Source organism: Ips typographus, linkage group LG8, assembly GCF_016097725.1.
Source record: "Ips typographus isolate SLU linkage group LG8, UJ_Ityp_2.0, whole genome shotgun sequence".
Lineage (NCBI taxonomy): Eukaryota > Metazoa > Arthropoda > Insecta > Coleoptera > Curculionidae > Ips > Ips typographus.
Window position 1 is genome coordinate 2,420,177 of NC_138429.1, and position 27,601 is coordinate 2,447,777.

The 27,601-nt window shown below is 33.5% G+C and overlaps 1 protein-coding gene across 6 annotated transcripts; it reads left to right on the plus strand.

Annotated features, from left to right (window-relative positions):
• The first annotated feature begins 379 nt into the window (after positions 1 to 379).
• On the plus strand, positions 380 to 27,277 carry Blimp-1 (PR domain zinc finger protein 1). 6 transcript variants are annotated; one of them, XM_081985535.1, is made up of 10 exons: positions 12,126 to 12,242; positions 12,363 to 12,643; positions 16,977 to 17,032; positions 17,271 to 17,459; positions 17,515 to 17,634; positions 17,834 to 17,881; positions 20,278 to 20,530; positions 20,591 to 20,926; positions 20,983 to 22,275; positions 25,603 to 27,277. In XM_081985535.1, exons 3-10 carry the CDS (start codon positions 17,024 to 17,026, stop codon positions 25,797 to 25,799), a joined length of 2,445 nt encoding a protein of 814 aa, XP_081841661.1. In that variant the 5' UTR covers positions 12,126 to 12,242; positions 12,363 to 12,643; positions 16,977 to 17,023; the 3' UTR covers positions 25,800 to 27,277. The 6 variants fall into 6 exon arrangements, with proteins under 6 accessions (XP_081841662.1, XP_081841661.1, XP_081841663.1 ...); XM_081985536.1 differs by lacking the exons at positions 12,126 to 12,242; positions 12,363 to 12,643 and adding an exon at positions 380 to 650; XM_081985537.1 differs by lacking the exon at positions 12,363 to 12,643 and having other exon boundaries at positions 12,222 to 12,242.
• Positions 27,278 to 27,601: the final 324 nt, after the last annotated feature.

Here is a 27,601-nt window from a genome sequence, read left to right on the forward strand (position 1 = left end):
TTGACAATATTAACAATCTCACAGCAGTACTAAAAAGTCAAGTCAAATTTTACAGTTGAATTTTGGTAGATCACTTCTTTTGAACTTGAGTAACTTAAGTAAGACTGATCATTCATCATAAAGTGCAAAGGTGGTCCACAAGGACAATGGCAAACTGCCACGGTCGCCGATCCCACTGCAACAATGTTACTCAACAACTGTCGAAAACGTAATTTTCTTTTCGATATTATTACTGCACAAAACAAAATCCACTTCCTGATACCCAACGAGTACCCAAGACACGGTACCGATAGGTTTTTGAAGGTCCTTAACCTCGGTGTTCCGTTAGCCGAGCTTCACTCTTGCACCTCGGATGGCGCTGACTCGGTACCGCCACGGTCAAGTTTAACAGTCAATGATGGTACGTTAAGAAGGATAGGTACCACCCGACGAAAGACTTTTTTGCACTTGGAATTGTACGTGTTTCAGTTCGGGTCGTAGGCTTTATCAAAAATATGTGGCCGTGAGATTGCGTAACACCCTGACCAAAGGCAGTACCCCGTGGTACCTTAGTGAATTTTGTTGTGACTATGTTAAGGACTGTGGAATATTGATGCAGTCCTGCTCGATTACACCTGCACAAGGATTATCAGGTGCTCTATAGTACTGAGGTAAGTAAATTGATTTTAGGTGTCAGGATTTTATTTTTTAGTTCTTTAGTATCAGGTACTGCCCAAACAAAAACTTATAGTAACCATCATCATCATCAGTCACTTTGACTTTTCACGGTGCTTATATTTATTACGGTTATCGGTCGCTGATCTTTATCCTTCACGGTAGGTCAGCCGCGTTGCGGGTACCCGAGAGTACCACCACCAACAATCGTCTGGTCCACCACACACTTTACGAGGTCTCGGCTGGAGAATCCGTCCACTTGCCTTTATTATTTATTATTGTTCCACGGAACTTGGGTACTACCTATTGTGTAACGATTGATGGGAACCGAATCCAAAAAATCTCATCGGTAACGGTACTGCCCAAATTAAAAATACCGTTCTCAAATCTGGTGTATAAGGAGATAACCCTTTTTTTTTTTGGTTGAGGGTCTGATATAGGTACCTGAATGCAGGTAGTTTAGATTGTTAGTCGAAGGTACCGCTTTTAGGGAACCCTAGATTTTTCTCTGTAACTGTAAATAGGTCTGTTATGTATTTTTAGGCAGATGTTGACCGTTCCTATTCTAATACAGTGTGGTGGTAATTATTATTTTTTTTGTGAAGGCAGATGGTACTACCACCACAGGTTACCTACAACTTAAACGATCTAGTAACAGGCTTTGTGTGTCAGGTTCTAAAATATATGGAGCAACGGTTAATATAAGGGGGCGGTACTCAGATATCATTCATAACTCTTTTGTCGGGAGGTATCGAAGGTTCCCATTTGACCTACATTTAGCAAATCTAGTTTTGTGTTATACCCAGTGGGAGACTCAAATAGTACTCTGCTTCTAGAAGCTTTTCTCTTTACTACAGATGACAGATTATTGAAGTTTAATTTATTTAGAATCTTCTAGAGTAATCGAAAATGTACTAATATATACAGGGTGCTCAATTTGAAAATGTTTTATGAAGGAAGTTAGGAGCCTACCTAGAAAAAACTATAAAAATTTCAAACAAGTAAGCCGTTCTGTAGATACTTTCAGTATACCAACATTGTGATTGGTGTACCAGGGACATGTAAAAAGTTTTCTTGTGTTATTTCGCTAGAATTTATAAAACGCTGCACAATTATATGAACATTGACTTGCTAAATAATATGAAACCATAAAAAATTGTTAAAAGCAATTTTTGACAAACTAAAAGTATTCTAAACTCCATAATTTAAAAGTTTTCCCTTAGCATTTTTAAGAAGAATTTTTTTGGTAACTAATTTTGAAAATGCTCCTTAAATGCAACAGAAATGCTCCAAATTGAATATTTTTGGAAGCAGATTAGAAGATTCATGTGGTTCGAAATAACGTTCTACTGAAAGCCACCTGGTGTTCAAGTTTTAAAAATTCTGACAAAAATATTGAACAAAAACTTTCTTTTCTGCGGTAGTAATGATCAAGGATAAAAAATACAAAGTTGATAAACTTTTAATGGAACACCCTGTATATTTTCTGATTAGTTCGTTTTTCGATTTTTGAAGGTTTTTTTGTGTTTTAAAATAATAGTTACCAACATGTTTAAATGTAATTTACAGACTTTTTAAGGTTAAAGATGGCGTTTTCCGGGATACATGACTGTTGTTGACAGGTGTCATATTCATTTTACAGTGTTGCCAGCTGCCAATTTAAATTGTCACAATCACACGAAACATGTTTTTACCATATCAGGTTTCCCAACTGTTCAAATGTTATTTTCCCACTTTTCAAGGTTAAAGATGATATTTTTCTAGTCACATTACTGTTGTTGACAAGCTTCAATCCAACTTTACAGTGTTGCCAGCTATGTCAATTTAACTTACAGTATTCGAATTTAAATGTCTTGATCACAAAAGACGTTCTTTTACAATTTCAGCTTTCCCAATTGTTTAAATGGAATTTACAGACCGTTCAAGGTTAAAGATGACATTTTGCTGGTCACGTGACATGACATTTCACTGGTCACGTGACATGACGTGAGTTAAAGCTCTAATAATAACCTGGTACCAAAAAAACAAATGAAAATTTGAATCCTTAACAACGTTTGCAAAATTATTATGTTAAATCCTAAGTAGAATAAGTTAACTTAATGGTCAAATTTTTAAGTTTAATTGTACGGTTATTTACTTAAAATTTTTGAAAAAACTTAAATTTAAAGCCTTTTCTGCTGGCAGGAAAATTTAAGAGTATAAATTAAAAACTGTATCTTTGACAGTTTGTGATTGGTCAAAAAGGCAGCTTTCAGCTTGACCAATCACAAACTACCAACATTGCTGCAATTTATGCAAATGCTATGACACTTGTGGACTGAGCATAAAATGACTTTTGAACCTCTAAAAAATCTGATAAATGAATTAAATGAAAGAAGAATGTGATCTTCCATATTCTTCCTAGTTTTATAAGTACCTAATTGGAATTCACCAAATGTCAAGAAAGGATCGATCAAATCCCACTATTAAGCTTTAAGGGACAATTTTTGTAATGTTGAAGCAGAAATAAGTGTAATTTTAGTATTGTTTTTGATTTGAGTGAAAAGGAATTAAATACTGAAATTGTACAGTTTTTAGTTGTACAGAAATACGATAATTTCAGAACACACAAACAAATTTTGCAAACTACTAATGTGCGGTAAAACTAACGGGTAGTAATTGTACTGTTATTTACTTAAAATTTTTGAAAAAACTTCAATTTAAAGCCTTTTCTGCTGGTAGGAAAATTTAAGAGTATAAATTAAAAACTGTATCTTTGACAGTAGTTTGTGATTGGTCAAAAAGGCAGCTTTCAGCTTGACCAATCATAAACTACCAACAGTGCTGCAATTTATGCTATGACACCTGTGGACTGAGCATAAAATGACTTTTGAACCTCTAAAAACCGGATAAATGAATTAAATGAAAGAAGAATGTGTGATCTTCCATATTCTTCCTAGTTTTATAAGTACCTAATTGGAATTCACCAAATGTCAAGAAAGGATCGATCAAATCCCACTATTAAGCTTTAAGGGACAATTTTTGTAATGTTGAAGCAGAAATAAGTATAATTTTAATATTGTCTTTGATTTGAGTGAAAAGGAATTAAATACTGATATTGTACAGTTTTTAGTTGTACAGAAATACGATAATTTCAGAACACAAACAAATTTTGCAAACTACTAGTGTACGGTAAAACTAACGGGTAGTACCTACTGGGTGCGCATTTACCGACATAATGACGAAGGCGACAATCAATTAACGCAAAACTAACCCGATTATAATTATGTCTCGAAAATAATAATAATACTCGTTTGTGATAGTAAGAATATAACATTTACGAGACATTGAACTTGCGAGTTCACTGAACCTGCCCCACTGTCCTACTAAGTAAAAGAAAGGCTCGCAACGCCGGAAAGAACGAGAAGTATTACATTTGCCAATAAATTAGTGCTCGGTACCGCGTTGGGTACCTACGTAGGCATTTACGTCTGCGATTTTGATTTTCTTAAATAATAGATTATTATCGATTTTTTGGATTATCTATAAAATCAGGGTTAGGTCATCTTCGTGTCGCTTCTCTATAATTTTTTTTTGACCTAAATCGAATTCTATATACAAAGTGTTCAAAAAAAGTCTGCAAAAAAAATAGTTAATACTTTTTGAAAAAGAACATTCTAAAAATCACTAATGCACTATTTTGTATCAGAATTCAATAAAAAAACATAGACATACGAGTATAATATGTAATACAATTTAGAAAAATCTAAATTAGTTATTTCCATATTTGTCTGGCGTTTTTTGACAGTTTTCTTAAATTTTTTTCAGCTGTAGTTTGAATTTATTGATTTAGTGTTGTGTCATTTTGACAGCAGAATTTTGTTTGAAAGTCAAAATTTATCATACGTTTTATTGAATAGCAGACGAAAAAAATCTGGATTTTAGGTACATTTTTGTGCAAGTTTTCAAAAAATTAATTATAACTGCCTTATTTGGAGCATTCTGTATACACACCCTATGACAAAAGAAGGCTAAGTTGTACCGTTTGGCCGCTAGAGGACGTCAAAGTTGACTCTAGTGAATATCTCAGGTTAGAGGTTTGAAATTCATAGCATCTCGTTGGATGTCTGGTTTAACAAAATCAAAGCTTTTTAAATCACCGGAAAACATGGAAAATCTTAACAATTAACCTAAGAGAGAAGAGAATATGTATATGTAGTATGTTTCTGTCAGAATTATTTTTTTCCCAAATTCGTTTGCAACCAAAGAATCTTAAGAAGATGCAAAGTTGCCAAAATACGGGAGATATTCAGGAAAAAAACAATTATTTTCTTTTCACAAGAAAACCCTTTTGTTGTATACAGATAGAGAGTTAAAAGAGGATCATAACAGATTAGTTTGCAAGTGACAGGTCAGTGTGCAAAAATCGATTTAATTTGACAGTTTGATGTACTAATCAGTCATATGACCAAATGACGTCACATCCGTTTTAGACACATATCCTCTCCATTTTTGTCTAGCTCATTGATTTCCAACGAATTGAAAAATACAAATTTTTAATTATATACAGCATTCATTTATTGTTTGTATTTATAAAGTTAATAACAAAATCAATAACTAATCATAACCTACGCAACATACAGAAACTTGGGACTGGAAAAGTCTAGAAATATAATTTAATGAGGTATTTAAAAATGTAAAAATGACTGGCAATTGCGTTTCAAATGCATACATAGGTTGAGTCGTTTTGTTTCAATTGGATACTATATGCATTCAACTGATCAGATATTGGTAACCGACGACCTTGACCCTTTTATCGACTTTTCCTATTTGAAATGTATATTACTTCGATAACTTGGCGAGGTGTTGCTTTGTACTGGCTGGATTATTTCAGTACATTTTTTTTTCGTTTTTTATTAAGTTGAGTTGAAGATCCAAAATTTCCAATCGTTTCCGTACATCGGCGGTTAATAACCTCAGTACTACTGTTAGAAACGGAAGAGCAATGTGTAGGTCATTACCATTACTACGTTTGTAGGTCAAAAGGCCAACAGGCGTAATCATTGCATACTAGCGCGAAAGCTTGGAAGCTTTTCATTGGCCGCCGCGCTGTCCTGATTTAAGTCATTCTTCTCTCGTCATCGCCGCCGATTGACCGTCTTGCCGAAGTAAAATTCGTTTTCCTTGGTCTTGGCATTTTCACTATTTACCGCAAATCGGTTTAAGATTCACCTTCAAATGGTAGGCACATTATAATTGAAATATCACACTCAAAAATCTTATTTAGTAATTTCCTAAATACTTATATTTAGGATGCTAACGTAAGTCGAATAGGCTACAAAATCTTTTAACAATACCATAGAAGCTTCTACAATAATCTTCTTGAAAACTCCAAATACTCAATTTTAGAGTAATTAAGGATGTCTCCATAAAATCATCCACAAATTTTCACTCTGTAATTTGTAACACCCTCTGTATGTTGGGTGGATGTTTTAAAATGTTTGCACATACAGTGTGTTCATAAAGTATGGCATAAATGGATATTGGATATTATGGAAAATTGTATGTACAGGGTGTCTCAAAATTGAAATTTTCAAATGAGAACCCCCGTTTTTTTATGCATTTTATGGATTCTACTATCCTATGTTATAATTCAGCTGTTTTCGAGAAAATAACCGTTGAAAAATATACCATGTTTTATTGAAAATAGTGTTGAACTATAATAAAAAACAGTAATTAAAAAATATATATATTTTTTTTATTATTAAGTTAAATTCCTAATTTGAGCGAAATTTTTGTGCACTTTTTCCAAAAATTGTCCTTAACTTGCTTATTTGACAGTTGACGACCAAAAGTGATTGAAATTAAAAAATAGCACAGATTGTAAGCTTTCCAAAAATATGGTCATTTAAGATAATCGATGGCACCGTTTGGTCGCTAGAGGGCGTCAAAGTCAAGCTTCACAAACCTTCAAAGTGATTTAACCACTTTTGCTTTAACCTAAAATAACTCAATTATTTTAATAGTTACGACCAAATATCACTGAAGGTAAAATATAGTCCAGACCAAACGCTTTTCAACGGTGTATTCAAAAAAGGTCATTGGTGTGATAGTTTGACCGCTAGAGGGCGTCAAATTCAAGCTTTTTGACAATTTTGCTTTTAACACAGTTTTTGAGATAATTCCCGGAAACTAAAAGTTTTCAGTTCGTGGCACCCTTAAAAAATTACATTTTTACAAATGACACTTTACGTCATTTTTGTATCATTAACCTGAAGGAATTTAGGCAGTGAAAGTTTATTTTAAAAATTCAAAAATTTTACCACATTTTTTCAAAAGGTACCACCCTATAAAATTTTTGACAATTTTTCAAGGACAAACAAAAATCGCATAGAAGGTAAAAGTTGTTAGTGGTACAAATTTCAGAGCCCTAACTTGAACGGTTTCCGAGATATTTTGCAAAAACTACAAACAACCAACGTCAACTTTGGCTCCCTCTAGCGGCCGAACCGGGAAACTTTGCCGTGTTTGCTCAACGTCACGTGAGAGCACCATTCATTAGCTTTCTTTTGTTAAATGGCTCGTATATACAGGATGGTTCAAATAAGCGAGTTATTCACGATTTTCTGGAAAAGTGCTGGAAAATTTTGCTCAAATTAGGAATTTCTTCTTCTTCAATCAAGGCTGCAAGAGCAAAAACAGTTGAGTATCAATACAGACATTTTACATCAAGTAGACCTAGAATTTGACGTAAACGTTTGGTTTGCTGCTCAAATTTGGGACACCCTGTCTACTAATGGATTATCTAGAAAAATACAAACTTTGCGACAATAAACCAAAGACCATAATTTTTTCGAAAACAGCTGAATATCGACATTATTCCCTACTTTATGGACACACTGTATAGTTGAAATATACCTACCTACAGGATGAACCTGCTCTAGACCATTAATATTTTTAAGCATTTTCTATCAACTATTTTTTAAAATGTAAGAAGGTTCTTTGATTCTGTTTGTGATACAGGATGTTGAACAAAAAAATGAACAAGATGTTAGTTAATTTTAATTTTATATTATAATTAATAATTATAATAATTTAATAATGGTTCTGGTGGTCTCGTTGAAATGTCAAATGTCAAAAGACCAATCGTAAACGCAATCCAGGTTTGCCATATCTGTCAACTCGAGTTTCCCTGTCGCACTACAAAAATCCCCATACTGTCACTTCCTGTTACTTTTAAGAAGGTGTCTTTATTTAACACGTGCTAACTTGGTTACTATGACAGCTAGAAGGTTCGTTCAAACGTCAAAATGTTGCACGTGATTTTGGCTTTCTTTCACCTGAATTTTTTTTTTTCAAAAATTACAAATAACCGAGATATTGACTGGAAAATAAAGCAGTGTCGAAGGATTCGTTCGAACGTCAAAATGTAGCCCAAACTTGTGCTTTATTTTGTCAAGATACAGTTTTTATGGAAAAACACACAAAACAAGTTAAATACAAAACTTTAGTATACTCTCTTCCACAGATTGTGAAGGTTTACTGCGTTCCTCATAAACTTAAATTATCCTAAAGGAACTTCCCCCAGGAGAAAAAAATATCTCAGAAAAATGTCTAAAAATTGACTTAAAACGCATCAAAAATTGCTAAAACAAGCCAATTTACAATATAACATTTAGTTAATCATTAAATTATAATTTATAACTTGCGTTAAGTTTAAAATTCAGTTTTATTAAGTTCAGTCGTTATAAACTTGATTGATTTTAATGATAGTTTTTACATTAATAAGAACGAATTTACTTTGAAACACTGTGTTAATGGTATTTACTGTTATAACAAACAATCGTGAGAAAGTAAAATAAACCTTATTGGTAGCTACTGAAGATGTTAGAACTGAAGATGTTAGTATTCTGTGTAAGGGTCAATTTACACAGTTAAACCCTAACTTGTAGTTAACTGTTCCAATTGTATTAAGTCTCAGACATTATTTTTATTTGTGTCATTAATTTGCTGATTTCTTTTTTATTCTGGATGTAAAATGTGTAATTCTTTCTAAAATTAAGCGTTTCAATATGTTGATAGTTATGCACTAGACATTAGCTTGACCTTCAAGTTATAAATGGAATGTATGCTCTCTCATGTGAGAATATTAAAGTTATTTATGAAAGAGTGAAAACAAGGGACGAACTAACCTTGGTCAGCATAGAGCTAGTTATGCACGTTTTAAAATAGTCGTGGAGCTGCAAATTTTTGCAGTTTGCAAGTTTGTATGCCAGCAGCGAGTATTTGCCAAAAATGCTAATAATACGACATATCTGTCTAGGATAAAATTATGCTTTCTGTATATAACAGAAGTTCCATGAAACCAGCAGAAGTGACGTCAGTTGACAGCTGATCAGCCTGTCAGCAAAAGCAATTGTTCCCATGTGACCATTTGTCAAATGTGATTGGTGCTCATACTTTATGGAGCATTTTCGTATACCTTTCAACAAGGAGAAATACCACAAAATACAATATATTTTAAATTATATTATATTGGAATTTCTTAATCACCACAATTGACTCTTTAATGATTTGAGTGTCCAAATGTTATTTTATTGAATTTGCACTTGCAAAAAGTTAAACCCACACTAAATGCGGTAATTATCCCAGACGGAAAATAACCTTACACAACCTTGTTTTTAAAACACAGTGAACTTAAATTATGTTGTACTATTAGCGGTAATTATTAACAAAAACATAGAGACGAGTTTTTCATGTATTTTTTCCATAAAAGTGAACGTTCTGGATGCACCGAATTGCCCGATATAAAGCAACATTTCGTGGGGGTGAATAACCCTGAATTTGACCCTACATGACCTGCTTAACACTTTCCATGGTAACCGGCATGCAACTTAGAGCATTCCCGATCGATTTTCCTTGTATAATTTCGTTTTTCCCGCTCGATTTCTTAATGGAGAAAACGATCACAAAGGCCCTTTCATCGATAATCCTGAACGGGGATGATTTGATTAACGTAGGTCAGTTGCCTGTCCATTCTGTCCACGCTAATAACAGTATTTTTAAACCATTTTATCCACATTAAATTTGGTCGAAAACGAGTTTTGTGGTTCTTGTTGACGTGGCGGACATTGCACTTCTCCATGAAAATGGATAAAAGTGAAACTGGGCGAAATCGATGCCAGTTCAACGCCCTTAGTTGCTCCTAGGTCTGGATTTGCAGCAACAAGCATTTCCGGGATTTTTGGTCCTCTATAGACTTTGTACCATACAGAAATCTAGATAATGTCAGAAATAACCAATGTAGATTAGAAAATTCATTAAGTTTATGAAATATATTGCAATCTCTGAGAAAGTGAAAATTACAATTTCCCTAATTTCTAACATCCATACAATTTTTTAGGGTATGACACTAATTTGTTTGTATGCAAAAAAACACGTACATTTTAATTTCTAAACGAAATGCAACGTAAACAAATTACCATAATGGTTTAATTAGTTTTGACCTTCGCCTTAACCGCATTGAACAATCGGTTTAGTAAAGCTGACAGATCGTAAAGTACAGCAAAGTTCATCATTATCACAGTCTAATTGATGATGACATAATTTTTGTTATTGAAACTTGACTTTGAATGGAATCTCGGTGCTGCGTTATTTTGCATTGTAGGATCAACCGTTTTTTTGTTGCAATAAGTGAAAATAAAGTGGATATTACTTTTAAAATGCCAAATTATGAACAATTAAAATGTGTTACAATGTTGGCACTGCACTTTGGCTAGTGCTTACATTTGATTACTAATCGGCTTGATTCATACAAAAATAATGATAAAGGACAATCTATAGTTAACTTTTAAGAAAAAAATAATTTTAAAACAACAACACATTGTAGCACTATTTATTTAGGTTTAGTAGATTTTGGCTTTTTTGGAAAACACTAATATTATCTTTTTTTTTTAAGTTTTTTAAACATCTTGTACAATAGGGATTTTAAATCAGTTAAATTAAAAGTGTGTAGCGTTGCCAAACTGCCCACTAAAACAACCATCTTGGGTAAATCATAATTTTATAATTTACAGTGTTATCCTGGCTGATCTTAAATTTTTCAATCTTAACACAGTTGAAAAAATTAAACTTGACAACCATGTACAACACTTGACATTGACGTTTCACACGTCATTGTTTTGGTTTTAGTAATGGCGTTTTCAATTTAGCTCTTCTGGTCGAGATGAGAATAGGACATTGCTGGTTTTCTTCAACGTTCTCATATTTGTTTTATCTGTTGCATATTAAAATATGTTAAAGTCAAAGATAAAGTGTGTAAAAAAAAAAAAAATGATAAATTTTTAATGAAACACCCTGTATATTTAATGATTAGTTGATAGATATTTTTTATATTTTATTTTTTATTTATTCTGAATCTAAAAATATTTGACATGTTAAACCGTTTTCGAGTTAATAGAATGTAAAAATTGTTTTAGTGTTTTTCGAAATCACAGTTACCATGAAAACTAAACGTTACATTTGACGTCACGATGACGTAATTTGACAGTTGGTTAATGTATTGTTTTGTAAAATGACGTCATCTTGACGTGAAATAACTCCTGATGCATTCACAATATGTCAATTGTCAATTAAGGAAGATTTTAAATATCATTTGTTAACAGTTTGACTCAGTGACGGTTATTTTTTAACATCAATTGTTTTATCCTGGTAATATTTGAACTTTGACAGTTAGGGTCACGTGACTGTTTTATTTAATTTGAATTTGACAGTTTAAAAAGCAGACTTGCTTTACTTAAGTCAAAACTGTCAACCAACCAAAAACTAGACACACTAAATTTTAGAACAACTCTGACAGGTGCAAATCGAACATTTGGCAACAATGTGAGCAGATTTGTACGTGGGATTTACAGCTAAGTTATGTTTGCGCTGTTGCCTGATGTTACTTTCGATTAAACTTTGGAATTACCGGAAAAATATTGCTAGTTAAAATAAGTGCTGTTACAGGACATCCTAGGAAAGTAGGTATAGACAATAACACTGTCAGTCCAGTTGACAAGTCGTTTAAACAAGCGAGGTTGCCAGATTGTAAACTTAGTTTACGCTTTTGCTTCCAAAATATGTGTCGTTTTTTAAGTTCCAGAACACACTTTGTAGATGATTTTTATTGTATTTTCTTCCAGTACAACAAAAGTTGTGAATTGTAATAGATTTCAAGAAGAGAAAGTCACAATTTTAGGACATTTTTTTGAGATAAATTAACTCAAATTACTATTACATAATCATCAACTGACCTTAGCAATGTCGTTTGTTTTATCAAAAAATTACTTTCACGAAACGCAATCTGGCAACTAATAAAACAAAAGTAAATGTTGTTTTGCTCGTCTCGTTTAGGACAATATCCAAAGTGTTATTACCATTACTGTTATGCAGTAATCGCCTAATTAACGTGCATATAAATTTGATTGATTTTGGTTTATCAGTCAGGGTTCACCTAACAAATGCATGGGTTTACATAGCGAGTGAATATTTAGAAAAAGTGTGTTATACTGCCCCAGTTTGAAATTATGAATTGCACTTCAAAAGCGTTCTTTTATGGTTGTTTCAAGGTAAATTTGCTTAGCATCAACACGGTTTGAACTTGCATCGTAGCCAAATCGTCCCGTCGTCCGAACACGATTTTTTTCCAACTATAATAGTACAAAATAACTATTTTAAATGTTTATTAGGTGCGCAATAATCTGTTATCAGAGGTCTATGCCAAGGAACAGCGAACGGAGCCGAACGGTGCATTCGCGATGCACGCCTGTCCAAACCATTGAGTGTTGAGTTAGGTCGGTGTTTGGACGTTACGAAAACCGGGTTACGTTCAAATCGTGCGCATTTTTTTGCGAAAAATTTGCCAAAAAATTGAAAAAAACACAAACAAACCTTTAACATACCGGCTGATTAGCGTAAACGCGTTTGGTGCGCCGGTGCGTGAGCAGTGCGTAACACCAAGACGGAGAAGGTGCGTATTGTGCGTGTCACACACACATTTTCACAAATTTTAAATTCAACTCTACAATCTAATTTAATTATTATTTATTGATAATAGTTTAAATAAAAACATATATCGACCTGGGGATCCAAAGTTCAATTTTGTAATTTCTTGACCAACATCAATTTATTAACCACCATCACCAACTGAAACCAAACCCCAGACACTGTAATACCATAACATTTAAAATAGTGACCCCCTCGAAGGTAGTCGAGAGAGGGGGGAGGGTTTGCGGAGGACGCGTTCGATACGAATAGAAAGTGAAAATTCAAAATGGCGTCGCGTTCTAAAGTTTTCCCCGTGATTGACACACTAACATAATCCCGGTTACACCACCTACTTGAGTGATGATCATCCTTGAAAAGTTCACCCTCACTTCACCCCCTGGTGTTCCATAGAAGAGTGTAGAGAAAACGGGTCACCTTTTGCCCTCCTGAACTTTGACCTTTAACCGTCTCAGAAATTCGCTCAGATCGGCTCTGAAATGCCGTGAACCTGGGTACGGTTTGGTGGAAATGTACGTGGTGTACCTCTCCGAGCATTTCCTAGAAGGTAAACTGCTTTTTCCTCCGGTTTTAGGTTAGTTGGTAGGGAAAGCGAGTTTCAAGTTCAAGGCAAGGTGAACGAATGCACGGCTAGTTGCGTTTATTATTAGAACAAGGCTGCTTAATTGGAAAATGCAGTTTTGTTATTTAATAACCAGTTGACGACAGGAACTGCACAGTTTTGGTGGCTTTTTCCAGTTTTTTTCGATCGAAATTCACTAAATTCTGTAACTTTCAGTTAAACTAAGTCACTTTTCACTGCATTCACAACACTGGATTTTGCACTATTTTTTTCAAGTGCAACAAATACATCAAATAACGGGGAATGCCATACAGCCAGACAAAGATCGATAGAGGACGCCTGACGTCAGATATTAAGTGCACGTATATGCAGTTTAACCTTGCACTAAAATTAGTACATAGCAAATTAAATAAATAATTTTCAAAGTCGTCAAATGTTATGTGGCTATAATTGACCGTTTCAATGTCGGGGACGCGGCTATATGTAAAGGAAGTTCACCACGGTTAGGGACGATACTGAAATTCTTTAAAAATGTCAACATGACAACAATTATGCAAAATATCTCTATAACATCCTGGATTCTGAATACTTTCATTTTCAAATTGTGATTTAGTGCCTCAGAAAGTTGAAATTTTGGATAATATGCAGACTAAAAGAGTGTAAAGTTCAGTATTTCCAACGTTTCGAGTCTGTGCTGGTCTTCAGAACTGACTGGAATTAGAAGAGAGTTGTAGTAGTGAAAACTGTTAGTGTCGTATCACCCTGTATATACAAGGCGGCTATTTGAGTTACGTAAAACATACACGGTGTTTTGAAATGCGATTTTTAAATTTGAGACACTGTGTTTGGTTACTTTGAGCGTGTTCTAGAAGTAGCATTTAAACAAATAGGCATTTTGATTGAGAAGTACTTGAACCACCTTGGTGGTTGGTAGGGTTGGATAGAGGGCTTCAGAAGGAACATTTTGACTTTTTTCTGGTTGTTGAAGTCCTAAAAATAACCGAGTTATAGCTTCTCCAACATGTTAGACATCTGATGTTATGGCAAGACATTATACAAATCACTTTTTCCTAAACCTTTGGCAGATTTGTTGACCGATATTGTTATACTTACCAGAGTTGGATAGAAGGTTTCAAAAGAAACATTTTGACTTTTTTCTGGTTGTTGAAATCCTAAAAATAACCGAGTTATAGCTTCTCCAACATGTTAGACATCTGATGTTATGGCAAGACATTATACAAATCACTTTTTCCTAAACCTTTGGCAGATTTGTTGACCGATATTGTTATACTTACCAGAGCTGGATAGAAGGTTTCAAAAGAAACATTTTGACTTTTTTCTGGTTGTTGAAATCCTAAAAATAACCGAGTTATAGCTTCTCCAATATGTTAGACATCTGATGTTATTATACAAATCACTTTTTCCTAAACTTTTGATATATTTGTTGACCGACATTCTTATGCTTATCAGTGTTGGATAAAGAGTTACAAAAGGAATATTTTGACTTTTTTCTGGTTGCTGAAATCCAAAAAATAACAGAGTTATAGTTTTTCCAATATATCAGACATCTGATGCTATGACAGGACATTATACAAATCACTTTTTCCTAAACTTTTGATATATTTGTTGACCGACATTCTTATGCTTACTAGGGTTGGATAGAGAGCTACAAAAGGAATATTTTGACATTTTTCTGGTTGCTGAAATCCAAAAAATAACAGAGTTCTAGTTTTTCCAATATATCAGACATCTGATGCTAGGACAGGACATAATGCAAATCACTTTTTCTTAAACCCTCTGTATATTATTTTACTAATTTTCTTATGCTTACCAGAGTTGGATAGAAGGTTTTAAAAGAAACATTTTGACTATTTTCTGGTTGTTGAAATCCTTAAAATAACCGAGTTATAGCTTCTCCAACATGTTAAACATCTGATGTTATGGCAAGACATTATACAAATCACTTTTTTCTAAACATTCGATATATTTGTTGACCAACATTGTTATGCTTAATACGGTTGGATAGAGACCTACAAAAGGAATATTTTGACTTTTTTCTGGTTGTTGAAATCCTAAAAATAACCGAGTTATAGCTTCTCCAACATGATAGACATCTGATGTTATGGCAAGACATTATACAAATCACTTTTTCCTAAACCTTTGGTAGATTTGTTGACCAACATTCTTATGCTTACTAGGGTTGGATAGAGACTTACAAAAGGAATATTTTGACTTTTTTCTGGTTGCTGAAATCCTTAAAATAACCGAGTGATAGTTTTGCCAATATATCACACATCTGATGCTATGACAGGACATTATGCAAATCACTTTTTCCTAAACCCTCGGTATATTATTTTACTAATTTTCTTATGCTTACCAGAGTTGGATGGAAGGTTTCAAAAGAAACATTTTGACTTTTTTCTGGTTGTTGAAATCCTAAAAATAACCGAGTTATAGCTTCTCCAACATGTTAGACATCTGATGTTATGGCAAGACATTATGAAAATCACTTTTTCCTAAACCTTATACAATACAATATTTTGACTTTTTTCTGGTTGCTGAAATCCAACAAATAACCGAGTTAGGGCTTTGCAAACGTTATGCACCTGATGTTATGGCAGAATTGAAAAACAACCTCAAAAACCAACAAACTTTGTAGTGAAACCAGTTAACAACTCAAACCTAAACTTTGACACTCTGTATATAGTTAAACCGATTGGCCCAAACTGATTAAAGCAAGTTGCCATAAGTCAAATAATAAACATAAAGCCTGTCAAAACTAAGGTTTTAGTGACGTCAAAAGTACCATTTACACTATACTATACGTTTAGTTTAAACTTTGTCATTTGACTACACACCAACTTAAATGTATTCACAAATTAAATCCCTGTAAGTGATTGGTACCAACCTTAAAATTTGACTGTTAATGAGTAGTAAACAACATGCTAATTAACCAAAGTTTTTTTTTTGGAATGCCTGCAAATTTCACATCGTTTTTCTGACCAGCTTTAAGCAATTTGAAAGGAGATTTCACTAGTTGGATCCTAATTTTTTTTGCTTAGATAAGTAGTTCTACTGCTGTTTTGATTATATACGATATTTGTTTTACTTAAATATTTCAGTACTTAAAGGCATTTTTTCAGAAAATAATTTACATAACTTGGTGGTGTATGATACACATTTTTTTTCTACGTGTGCTTTTCTGATAATGCCCAAAAATGGCACCACTAGTTACACTACTTAAGTAAATTAATTCCAATATATAACCTGTATGTTCATAAGTGGATTTGTGTGGTCTTTTTTTTTTTGGATGTCCTATGGGAAGACATGAGAAATCGATAGACAAAATTAGAATGACCTGATCAATAGCCTGTTTAAAGTAAATTGAATTTCACGTTTGTACTAAAATTTCAAGATCATAAACTTGACATTTATCGAAAAAAAACTGTCATAAACCGTTCTATAATTGGCATGGCGACATAACAGGAACTCGCACAATCTAGGCGAAAAAAATGAAGACAAATAATCCAAGACAAAAGCGAGAACCATAACCGTGAACAGTACCATTACACGTCTACTTATTTCCGAACCTTCTTCAAGTTCATTGACACTGACCGAGTGCGAATTCTGGTTACGAGTAACGGTATCTAGATTAACATCCATTAGAAGTTTCAATATATAGAATTTCGTTTTGTTGTTAGATGTCCGTTTCAAATTGTTTTTTTTTTTGTTTCAGGTCTTAAATGTCGTGACGCATTACCTAATACAGCTTGGACCACAAACATGATTGGGGTAAGAAAAGATGCTAATAGTCCATTCAGGAAAATAGTTTTTCATGATGATGAATGAATGAAAAACAGTTTTCCTTATTTCCCCAGAAGAAAGTAAACTGAAACTGATGCTACTTCTCAAAGTGTTTTGGTTCTTCTTGTGCTATTCATCTTTCTCACACTCTTTTGTATATCCAATTCATTTTCAACTGTAATTTTGTATTCTTCTCTTAAAACTAATTATTTTGACTATATTTTAGGACACAATGGATGAGTCACTAGGTGCAAACGGGAACAGCCTGGATCCCAGCACAATAAGTGAAGAGGAATTTGAGTTGCACACGACTTACATTGTACCTGATTTGCCAGTTGATCGGGATACTCCCAATCGGGCTGAAGCAACTTTACCAAGAAATTTAGTATTGAAACCATCTAATGCTCTATCAGATGTGAGTGTCCATGACAATTTGTAATGTTTTTACTTATTATTTGGTGTGGTATTAGGCCCAAGGTGTGTGGAGCACCGGGTACATCCCACGAGGAACAAGATTTGGCCCCCTCGTGGGAGAAATCTACGCCAAAGACGCTGTGCCCTCCTCAGCGAATCGAAAATACTTTTGGAGGGTAAGTCCACGTAATTTTTTTGTAAATACCACGCATAGAAAGGTTATGGTTGAATAAGTGGGGTTTGTCTTCGTATTATTTTTTCTGCTTCATACCTCTAAACAAGCTTATAAACTAGGACCTTTCATTGCTGTGTATGGGTTTTTTTTTGTACATAATCTAACACACATAACAAGCTTTCCTTAATTTGTCCACGTAGGTTCAGCTAAGGGAAGGATTTTGCAGACATTCGTCTATGGATGCTAAGGTACTAATAGCTTATATCATTTTTTTTTTGTACCTGAAACTTTAGTATACTTTCATTCTTACTAATTAGTAGAACCTCATTTGATGCTGAGCTTCATTAACTAAAACCACAAAAATGTACAGGGTGTCTAAATAAGAGTGGCTGTTTTGATGGTAGGTGGTAAAATAGTAATTCTTTGTAAAAAGCGCCACCTATCGACAGAAGCAAACAACTTCATTCATCAATCATTTATAATGCATCCGATAGAAAAAAATTTACTCTTTTCAATGATATCAAACCCAATGCTCTACTACCAAGGAGAATTGAAAAATTAAGAAATGAAAAAGGTCTCCTTACAACACGTTATACATTATCTTGTAGAGTAACTATAATAACAACTTTTGACTTACTCTTACCACTATACAGGGTGGTCCAGTTTTAAGTGTCAATAATTCACCATTTGATAGCTAATCAAAAAATAAGTTGACTTGCATTATGTAATTTTTTTGAAAAACGTTTCCTAAGGAAGATACAGTCCTCCAAATTTCCATTTAAAAAATCGTTTTATAGTTTAAAACTGAACATTCAAGACTTGTGAAAGTCCAAATTTGTACTGAATAGTCTAAAAACTTACTTTTTACAACTAGGACTGGTCTTATGATTCGCTTTCTCAGACTGCCATCCTGGTTGAGTGTCTGAAACTGGCATTCAAGAACTAAAAAAAGTCCGGAAATCAAGACAAAGATTGTATTGTGCATGAAACTCATTTTTTACTACTAAAAATAATATAAAAGTTGACTTTTAATGCTAGAACTGACTTTACTAAGACTAAAGAGTCCAAAAGTATATTTTCAAGACCTTAATTGGTGTACAACTCAATTTTCTGGACTGGACAACAAGTCTAGAAGTAAATTTAATTTTCGGACAATTTTATTTCTAAAAATTAGTTCTCAAGACTATTATTGTAGCATTTGGTACCAAAATTTTTTACTTTTATTACTGAAGAAACTTGACTTTTGGAAATAGTCTTAAACTCGATTTTTCAGTCTTAAAAAGCACTAAAAACAGTCTGAATTTCTCAGAGATGCTACAATTTATTGCACCTATGAGTGTAGAAGTCAATTTAATAGTGAAGAAGCTTGAAATAACATTTTCAAGACTATGGTCAGTGGACACACTGGCTTTTAGGCCTGATAAGTCAAAAACTTTGTAAAGATAGTCTTGAAACTCGATTTGAGGCACTGAAAACAGCCTTAAAACACTAAAAACGATTCTAGTTTATTAAGAAATACCCTAATTTTTAGCACTGAGGTGTTTAGAAGTCGATTTAATAGTGACAAAGCTTGGAATGCCATTTTAAGTCTATGAAGAATGTAAAAAATGTTTTTTAAGTTTGCTATGTCAATAACTTGGTGAAGATAGTCTTGAAACTCGATTTTCCAAGCTGAAAGCAGTTTTGAAGCACTAAAAATTGTCCAGAAGTCGAAGAAAATGAAAAGCAAAGTAAAAAGCACGAAAAGTTCGTTTTCAAGACAATTTTCATGAATCTAATGTCAATGTCCTGCATCTAAGATTATTTTCAAGACTAAAATATTGAAATTTGTCTTCAAATTATGAAAACTTACTTCAAATGCAAATTTTAAGCTTCTGATGCCACTTTTCATTAGTTCAGTAACATTTTGGGGTTCAAGTCATTTTTTAAGGTTTAAATGTATGAATTTGTTGTAACAAATTCTTGAAAAAGTAGTTTTTATGTCTACAAGTCAATTTTTAGTATTAAAGTCTCTCGATTTGCATGAAAACTGGTTACAAACACAACTTTTAAGCTTCTGAAATTTTTATCTTTTCTAATTCAATTTTCAAAACTAAAGTCTTTTAGTTTGTCTGGAAACTATGAAAAATGGCTACAATAATATTTTTAAACTTCTTAAGTGAATTTTCCGTTTCCAAGACAATTTTTAAGTTGGGTTGGGTTAGTTTTGGGTCTTTGACCGTAATAACGTGTAATAAAGTGCTTGTTCCAAATTTGATCAATATTGCTCCAACGGTCTGACAGTTATGACAAAAAAAACGATTTTTTAAACAGAAATTTGAAGGACTGTATTTTCCTTAGGAAGCACTTTTCAGGAAAATGACTTATTTTTTCAAGTCAACTTATTTTTTAATTGGCTATGGATTGGTGAATTATTGACATTTAAAACTGGACCACCCTGTATTTCAAAATATGCAAAAAAAATTTAAAGTTGTTACTAGTAAACGTCAAAAAATCCGATAGCTACTTTTATTTGGACACTCTGTACCGAGTATTCCACTAACAGCTATCATAATATGCACGTGTTCTGTAATACATGCCTTATAAACACTACTCTTGTTATTACCTGTTTTTGAGATACCTGACACTGTTGTCATATTTCCAGATATATAAAGACAATGAATTGTTTTACTACATCGATGGCTATGACGAATCCAAAGCAAACTGGATGAGGTACGTGAATCCAGCATATTCGAGCGAGTCGCAGAACCTGATCGCCTGCCAGTACAAGATGAATATTTACTTCTACACGATCAAACCGATCCTGCCCAATCAAGAACTGCTCGTTTGGTACTGTAAGGAGTTTGCGGAACGGCTCAACTACCCCCTAACCGGGGAACAAATGCTCCAAAGAATCCGTAAGTAATTTGCAACTTGAATTTTTAAATTGGTGACACGCAACCGTGTGCGTTGGACAGGACAACAAGTACAACAATCCCCCGAAATTATCTCAGTCACGACGACGGAAGTTTCCCCCAAAGATGTTCACTACGAACAGCAAATTACAGCGGCTGAAGGAAGCGTAAGGTCAGACGAAGGGTACCACAGTAACGGGTACCACGACGATGCTTTCCAACCGCCAGAGGACACCAGCGATACGGACAGCGAGTGCAACTACGTCCTGGATTTTAGCAAGAAACACGATGAACCCAAAGAGCTGGATTTGGTGCAACCTGAAACTCCTGAATTTCTTAAAAACGAGTACCGGAAGGTGAAAATCAAGATCTCAAAAACGTATAAGTCTCATGGAAAAGGTAAATTGCAGTCCTGAAACCCTTAACTGGGTTATAAAACTATTATTATTTTGCAGGGGATAGCGACAATGAAACTGATAAACAAGATTCGCCGACGCACGACACTGTAGTACCTGAAATCACCGCATTGGCACCGCCACTGGTCGGTGTTGTGACTGATTCACCAGTCGCAGAAGTTCCTAAAATTGCTTTCTACGAATCCGAGTACAAACCCACTAATGGTTACATAAGATACACGCCGCCAACGTCCAGCATTTTGGAAAACATCCTGCTAGGCAATAGGACTGACAGTAATAACAACGATAACCATAGGCAGACGAATTCAGTGACCCCACCCCCACATTCCCCAACCGAAATGGCCTACTCGTATAAGAAAAGTCACAGGTATGGGGTGAAGCCTCCGTGCAGTCCGGATTCGAGCTCCAGCGCTCAAATTGACTTATTCCCCCACAACGGTGTCATAACCAGCAAAGAATTAGACGATGAACAGCTGTATATGACGTCAGAACATCTACAGACCATACAGCCTAATTACTACACGTCGTACTGTCCTTCACCGGAAATTCACAGTGTGGTGACTCCAGTACCTAGCACACCAGTGAATCACAACAGTTTTAGTCCGGAACGTGGTTCCTCCAACGTTATAGTACCAAATGGTAGAGTGATCACCTCTAACATCACCCACCATCTGCTAACTCCAATGTCCCCGTATGAAAACGGCAACAAATCTCCCGGCTCTAACAAATCCTACGACATCAACATAGTCTCAAACAACCCTTTGAGCCCTACAGGCCAATCTAGAGGATATCGAAGCCTCCCATACCCACTGAAGAAGAAAGACGGTAAAATGCATTACGAATGTAACGTGTGCTGTAAAACGTTCGGTCAACTATCTAACCTTAAAGTGCACCTGCGCACCCATAGCGGTGAAAGACCTTTCAAATGTAACGTGTGCACCAAATCTTTCACCCAATTGGCTCATTTACAAAAACACCATCTGGTGCACACCGGTGAAAGACCGCACGAGTGCGGCATATGCAAGAAAAGGTTCTCTTCCACCTCAAACTTAAAAACCCACCTAAGATTGCACAGTGGTCAAAAACCGTACGCTTGCGACTTTTGTCCGGCCAAATTTACGCAGTTTGTGCACTTGAAGTTGCACAAAAGGTTGCACACCAATGAGAGGCCGTACATTTGCCAGGAATGCGGAAAGAATTATATCAGTGCGTCCGGCTTGAGGACACATTGGAAAACGACAAGTTGCAAACCAAACAATATTGAAGAAGAATTGAGAGAGGCATCTCCACCTAATGCTTTTTATGATTATCAGTCGACGGATGGAGGCATTGGTAAGTTATTTTTTTACTTTAAAAAAATCTGGTTTTATGGTGTTTTTGTGACGTAAACCTAGTTTTATTTGAATTTTCCTATACGTGTAGTTTTTACTGGAAAAGTCAGTAATTTTTGATCACAAAAAAGATAATTTCTATACAGTGTGGTCCAGTTTTAAATGTCAATAATTCACCAATCGATAGTCCATCAAAAAATAAGTTCACATGCGTTATGTCATTTTCCTGAACGAAGACACAAACCTCCAAAGTTATATATTAGCTTGTCTGTAATGTTATTCAAAATTGACAAAAATGTCTAATTGGGTTATTGTGTTTTTTACTTTAAAATGGTTCAAAAGGATTCAAATCTGGTCATCTGTGAGGTTTACGAGTTCATTTTTGGACACTGGATATTAGTCAATAGTCAAAAAACAGGATTTTTGGACTAATGTTTACTGGCGTTCAATTTTTTTGACTATAGGTAGTGTACAACTGATCATTCAATTCAAACTTTTTTTTTTATTTAATTAAACATTTTGGACTAATTTAATTCTAAAAATTAGCGTTTAAGACTAATATCGTAGAATTTTTAATGAAAAATTTGTTTACTTTCATCAATGAAGAGTCTGAAACTTTACTTTTACTACAGTGTGACCCATTTAGAATGGAAACACCCCTATAAAATTTTAGGTTATTAACCGATTTCAATGATTTTTTTTTTGAAATAATTAGGAATGAAATGTCTATTACGGGAGAAAATTTTAAATATTTATTTCAGTTTTCAGGTCATATTACGATACTTTTTCTTCATAGAAAATGGAGAATTTTTATTAGCGATTTTTTTATTGAAAAAATTACTACGCCACTGGATCTATAGTGCTTTCAAATAGCTGTGACCAAAATTTCATGAAAATCCATTCATTAATAACAAAGTTATGACAAATTAAAATTCAAAAATCCTCTAAGCTAACGGTCACAAAAGAACACCCTGCATCAACTGTTGCCATAGAAATGGTGTTACTATTTACTTGTTTATTATTACTTATTAATAAATTAATTTCTAAAAAAAAAAAATCAAAAAAAAAAATCAAAAAAAAAAATAAAAAAAAAATTTGGTCACAGCTATTTGAAAGCACTATAGATCCAGTGGCGTAGTAATTTTTTCAATAAAAAAATCGCTAATAAAAATTCTCCATTTTCTATCAAGAAAAAGTCTCGTAATATGACCTGAAAACTGAAATAAATATTTAAAATTTTCTCCCATAATAGACATTTCATTCCTAATTATTTCAAAAAAAAAATCATTGAAATCGGTTAATAACCTAAAATTTTATAGGGGTGTTTCCATTCTAAATGGGTCACACTGTATAAAAATAGTTTAAAATTTGATTTTTCACTCTTAAATCACAGTGACAAGTTTAGAAGTCAATTTAATACTGACAAAGCGTGAAATGGCATGTTTAAGCTTATGGAAAATGTTAAAATAATTTTTTAAGTCGCCTATGTCAAAAACTTGGTGAAGATAACCCTATTAGGTACTTCTAATAGGATTTTCCAAGGTGAAAGCAGTTTTAAATCCGTAAAAATAGCCCAGAGTTCTAAGAAAATACAAAAATAAAGAATCTAATGTCAATATTCTGTATTTAAGACTATTTTCAAGACTAAAATATTGAAATGTATTTTCAAATTATGAAAACTTACTTTAAGTGCTAATTTCAAGCTTTTTATGTCATTTTTCATTGGTTCAGAGTCACTTTTTGGTGTCCAAATCAATTTTCAAGGTTGAAATGTGTAAATTTGTAGTCAAAAATTCTAGATAAAGTAGTTTTTCATGGCTACAAGTCAATTTTCACTACTAAAGTTTTTCAACTTATCTGAGAACTATAACGACCGACTACAAAAACAATTTTTAAGCCTCTCAAGTAAATTTTTACCGTTTCAAAGTAAATTTACTGATTTCTAAGTCAATTTTCAAAACTAAAGTCTTTCAATCTGTCTGAAAACTATGAAAACTATCTACAAAGACGTTTTTTAAGCTTCGTAAGTAAATTTTCACTGTTTTCAAAAAATTTTTTAAGTTGGGTTGGGTTTGTTTTGAACCTAATAACTCAATTATCTCGTAAACAAACTTTCAAATCAGAATTTTATAAGAGATACTTAGTAATTTTGTCAAAATGAACAAGTAAAAAAATATTTTTGAAAAATATACAGTGACGTAGAGAATAAAGCAGAAAAATGGAAACCATCTTTCTGTATTTACACCACTGGACAGTTTCGACAAACGTCATTAACATCACATAATGAGTATTAATTGCACATATATTTGTTCTAAATTTTATTAAAATATTGCTCCAGCGGTCTGACAGTTATGACAAGAAACCGATTTTTTGAACTAAACATTTATGGACTGTATTTTTACCTTGGGAAGCATTTTTCAGGAAAATGACATAATGTATGTTAACTTATTTTTTGATGGGCTATTATTGACATTTAAAATTGGACCACCCTGTAGACTAACTGAAATTTAAGATTATGACGAAATATGAACAACAATTTAACAAAAGTGGATAAATCCATTTTTTTAACTAAATTTAATTTAATATTAATATTGGTATATTAAATCAAACCAAAAGTCAGGCTAATTAAAACATTAATGGTAAATACATAAAATAAACAGAAGTAAGAGAACAAATTATGTTGTACAATTTTTGTAATCGTTATTAATTACATAACACAATAGCATACCTCACTCAAACTGAGTGAATAATAAATATTTACCAGAAAAACAATTTTGGTCAGTATTTTTGAAATATGGAAACTACGGTCCTGAATTTTGCTGCGTAGGTAGTAATTTGAGTTAAAAATCCAGGGACGTACTACGTTTTTTTCTATAAACAATCCTTTCTTGACTCAAACTGAAAGTCAGTTGAAATGTAATGAAATACAATTTTAGTTAGTATTTCTGAAATCTGGAGGTTACGGCTCTGAAATTTGCTGTGTAAAGAGTAAATTAACCTTAAAGTTTGGGGTGGTACTGCATTTCTTCTGACTTTTTTGGGGGAGGTAGTAAAATGAGCTTAAATCCAGGGGGGTATTGCATATTTTCTATAAACACACAAATGAGAAGAAAATCACTCAAACAGTATTCAATGTGATCATATAAAAGATGTCGATCCAGTCACCTTTTAATTATCCTTACAAAATTTAGGAATTTTGTTTTTTTTTGTGTAAGTCAGGCAAATAGAATTAATTTTTAAAATATAAAGGTAAACACTGCATCTATTAAAGCGATGAAGGTAACGAATTTAGCAATTTCAACTTCATGTAAAATTTTTTTGGTTTTAGGATTGGCAGAAAGCCACGAAGATTCACCATTCCTTCACCATCACAACATTGATCACATTCACGCATCACAGCACGTGACAAATCGACCAATATCTGGATTAATACAGAGTACTGTGCAAAGACAAGCCCAAACAGGCAAGGAAACGAGACCGAGCGTGATCGAATCATCTCAACCGCATATTATAGAATGCACTTAAATTTTTCTATACATTTTAGTTGTAAGGCTTAGAGTTTTCAGTTTTTTTTGTCCTCCCCCATACATTTTGGCCCACAAAAATAACTGGTTGGGATGTATTCGGTTTCTGGAAGTGTTGCTCAAAACATGACTCGAGTACATCAAGTTATTTTACACACATTTTTTTTCAAATAATATAGATTTGTACGTTATTTATTTCGTGGTGGATTGTATAATAAGAAGGTAATACCTTTGACTTGGATAAGATATTATAATTTTTGCTTGGAAACGTTCTGGGATGACCGGCGTTTTGTCGTGATATTTACTTTTTAAGTTCTCCTCCTTGTAATGATACTCAGCGTTGTACATTTTATATATTTATTTTTCAATTAGGTCGTAATTGGTAAGGAAAAAAGTCAAATCGTCTAGGGTTTTCTATACCTGGAAACTTTCAAACACTGAATACTACATGTGCAAGATTTGCGTAAATTTCAGTTTCAAACCAAATGTTGCATTCATGTAGACTTTAGTTTGAATTTTCCACAACTGTAATTTTTTTGTGTGTTTGTTGTTTTTTGTGTGTTTAAGTGTACATTAATAAGGTTGCGCATTCGAAAATGAGTCGATTGCAGCCTTATTATAGCATAGCCAATACTTTAAATTATAGACTGACTATGGAGAAGCAATACTATAATTAAATAACTCTTTCACTTTAAAATAATCTTTATAATTTATAATAGGCTGTATCCGTAAAAAAAAACAATTTTGGAGCAAAAAAAACAACAGTTATCATGGTGTATTATAATAAGGCACACACACAACCTGCTAGAACATTTTATATGCGCATGTATATTGAGGCATTTTCCTATTTGCTATACAAATACAGGGTGGCCCAAAGTCAGTCATTTTTACCTCACAATTTGGACGTTACGCCACACTGTATTTAGTTGTAATGTGTTTATTACCCCCCCAATCGTCAACTTCAAAACTAGAATGTCCTCTGTGTGTATATGAAATTTATTATATCTACATAACTTATAATGTAACCATCAACCAGGGTGCGTATTCTTGAAATGAGAAATGAAAATTCCGTTTTCTGATTTCAGGAATTAAGGCCCTTAACATAGATAACTCCCCCATCATAAAATTGCTGCACCTGATTTGCGTTTTCTGAAAGATCATCAGTATTATAAACTCTAACTAATTAAGAGATTCGCAAAGTTGGTTTGTTTAACGCGCCAGCACTCGCTCTATCTCCCTTTGTATATGTTATAGTTGTACAAATTTTATTTTTTCATACAAAACGATGTGGTTTTGAAGTTTTTTAAAACGTATAAATACCCTGACGCGGTAGTTTTTGTACATTTTTGTAAATTTTATTTCATACATAGTGAAACTTGCCTGTTGTGTATAAAATTATTTATTTTCCGATGTTTTAAGTGACAGCTGTACTACTATTTTTTATGTTAATTATTTGAAATAAAGATACGTTGATACATATTGAAAGGCGTTTTTATTTTATTGTCCTGTACAGGGTATCTCCAATCGACTTTTGTGAAACGTACGATAAGGGCAGTCACAGCTGCCCCAGTTTCTGAGCTACAGGGTGATTTTACTTTACAGTTTCTGAACTACAGGTACTTTCTTTACTTTGTGTTATTTGGGTGATGGCTGCATTCATTTTCAAGTTTTTTGCTGCTCAGAAACACCAAAATGTTACCAATGTATTTCAATCTGTTTTTTGAGTCTTGAAAGTATTACAAAAGGTTTTTAAACGGTTTTTGTAGGCCAGAAACACCAAAATGGCATTAGTGGGGACTAGTT

What these genes read in the sequence shown, in the direction of transcription:
- Blimp-1 (XM_081985532.1), top strand. Translation starts at nt 13,189, where the DNA reads ATGTACGTGGTGTACCTCTCCGAGCATTTCCTAGAAG. An exon ending in GGACCACAAACATGATTGGG is followed by an intron (nt 17,033 to 17,270) that starts GTAAGAAAAGAT and finishes ACTATATTTTAG; the next exon opens with GACACAATGGATGAGTCACT. An exon ending in GTATAAGTCTCATGGAAAAG is followed by an intron (nt 20,927 to 20,982) that starts GTAAATTGCAGT and finishes ATTATTTTGCAG; the next exon opens with GGGATAGCGACAATGAAACT.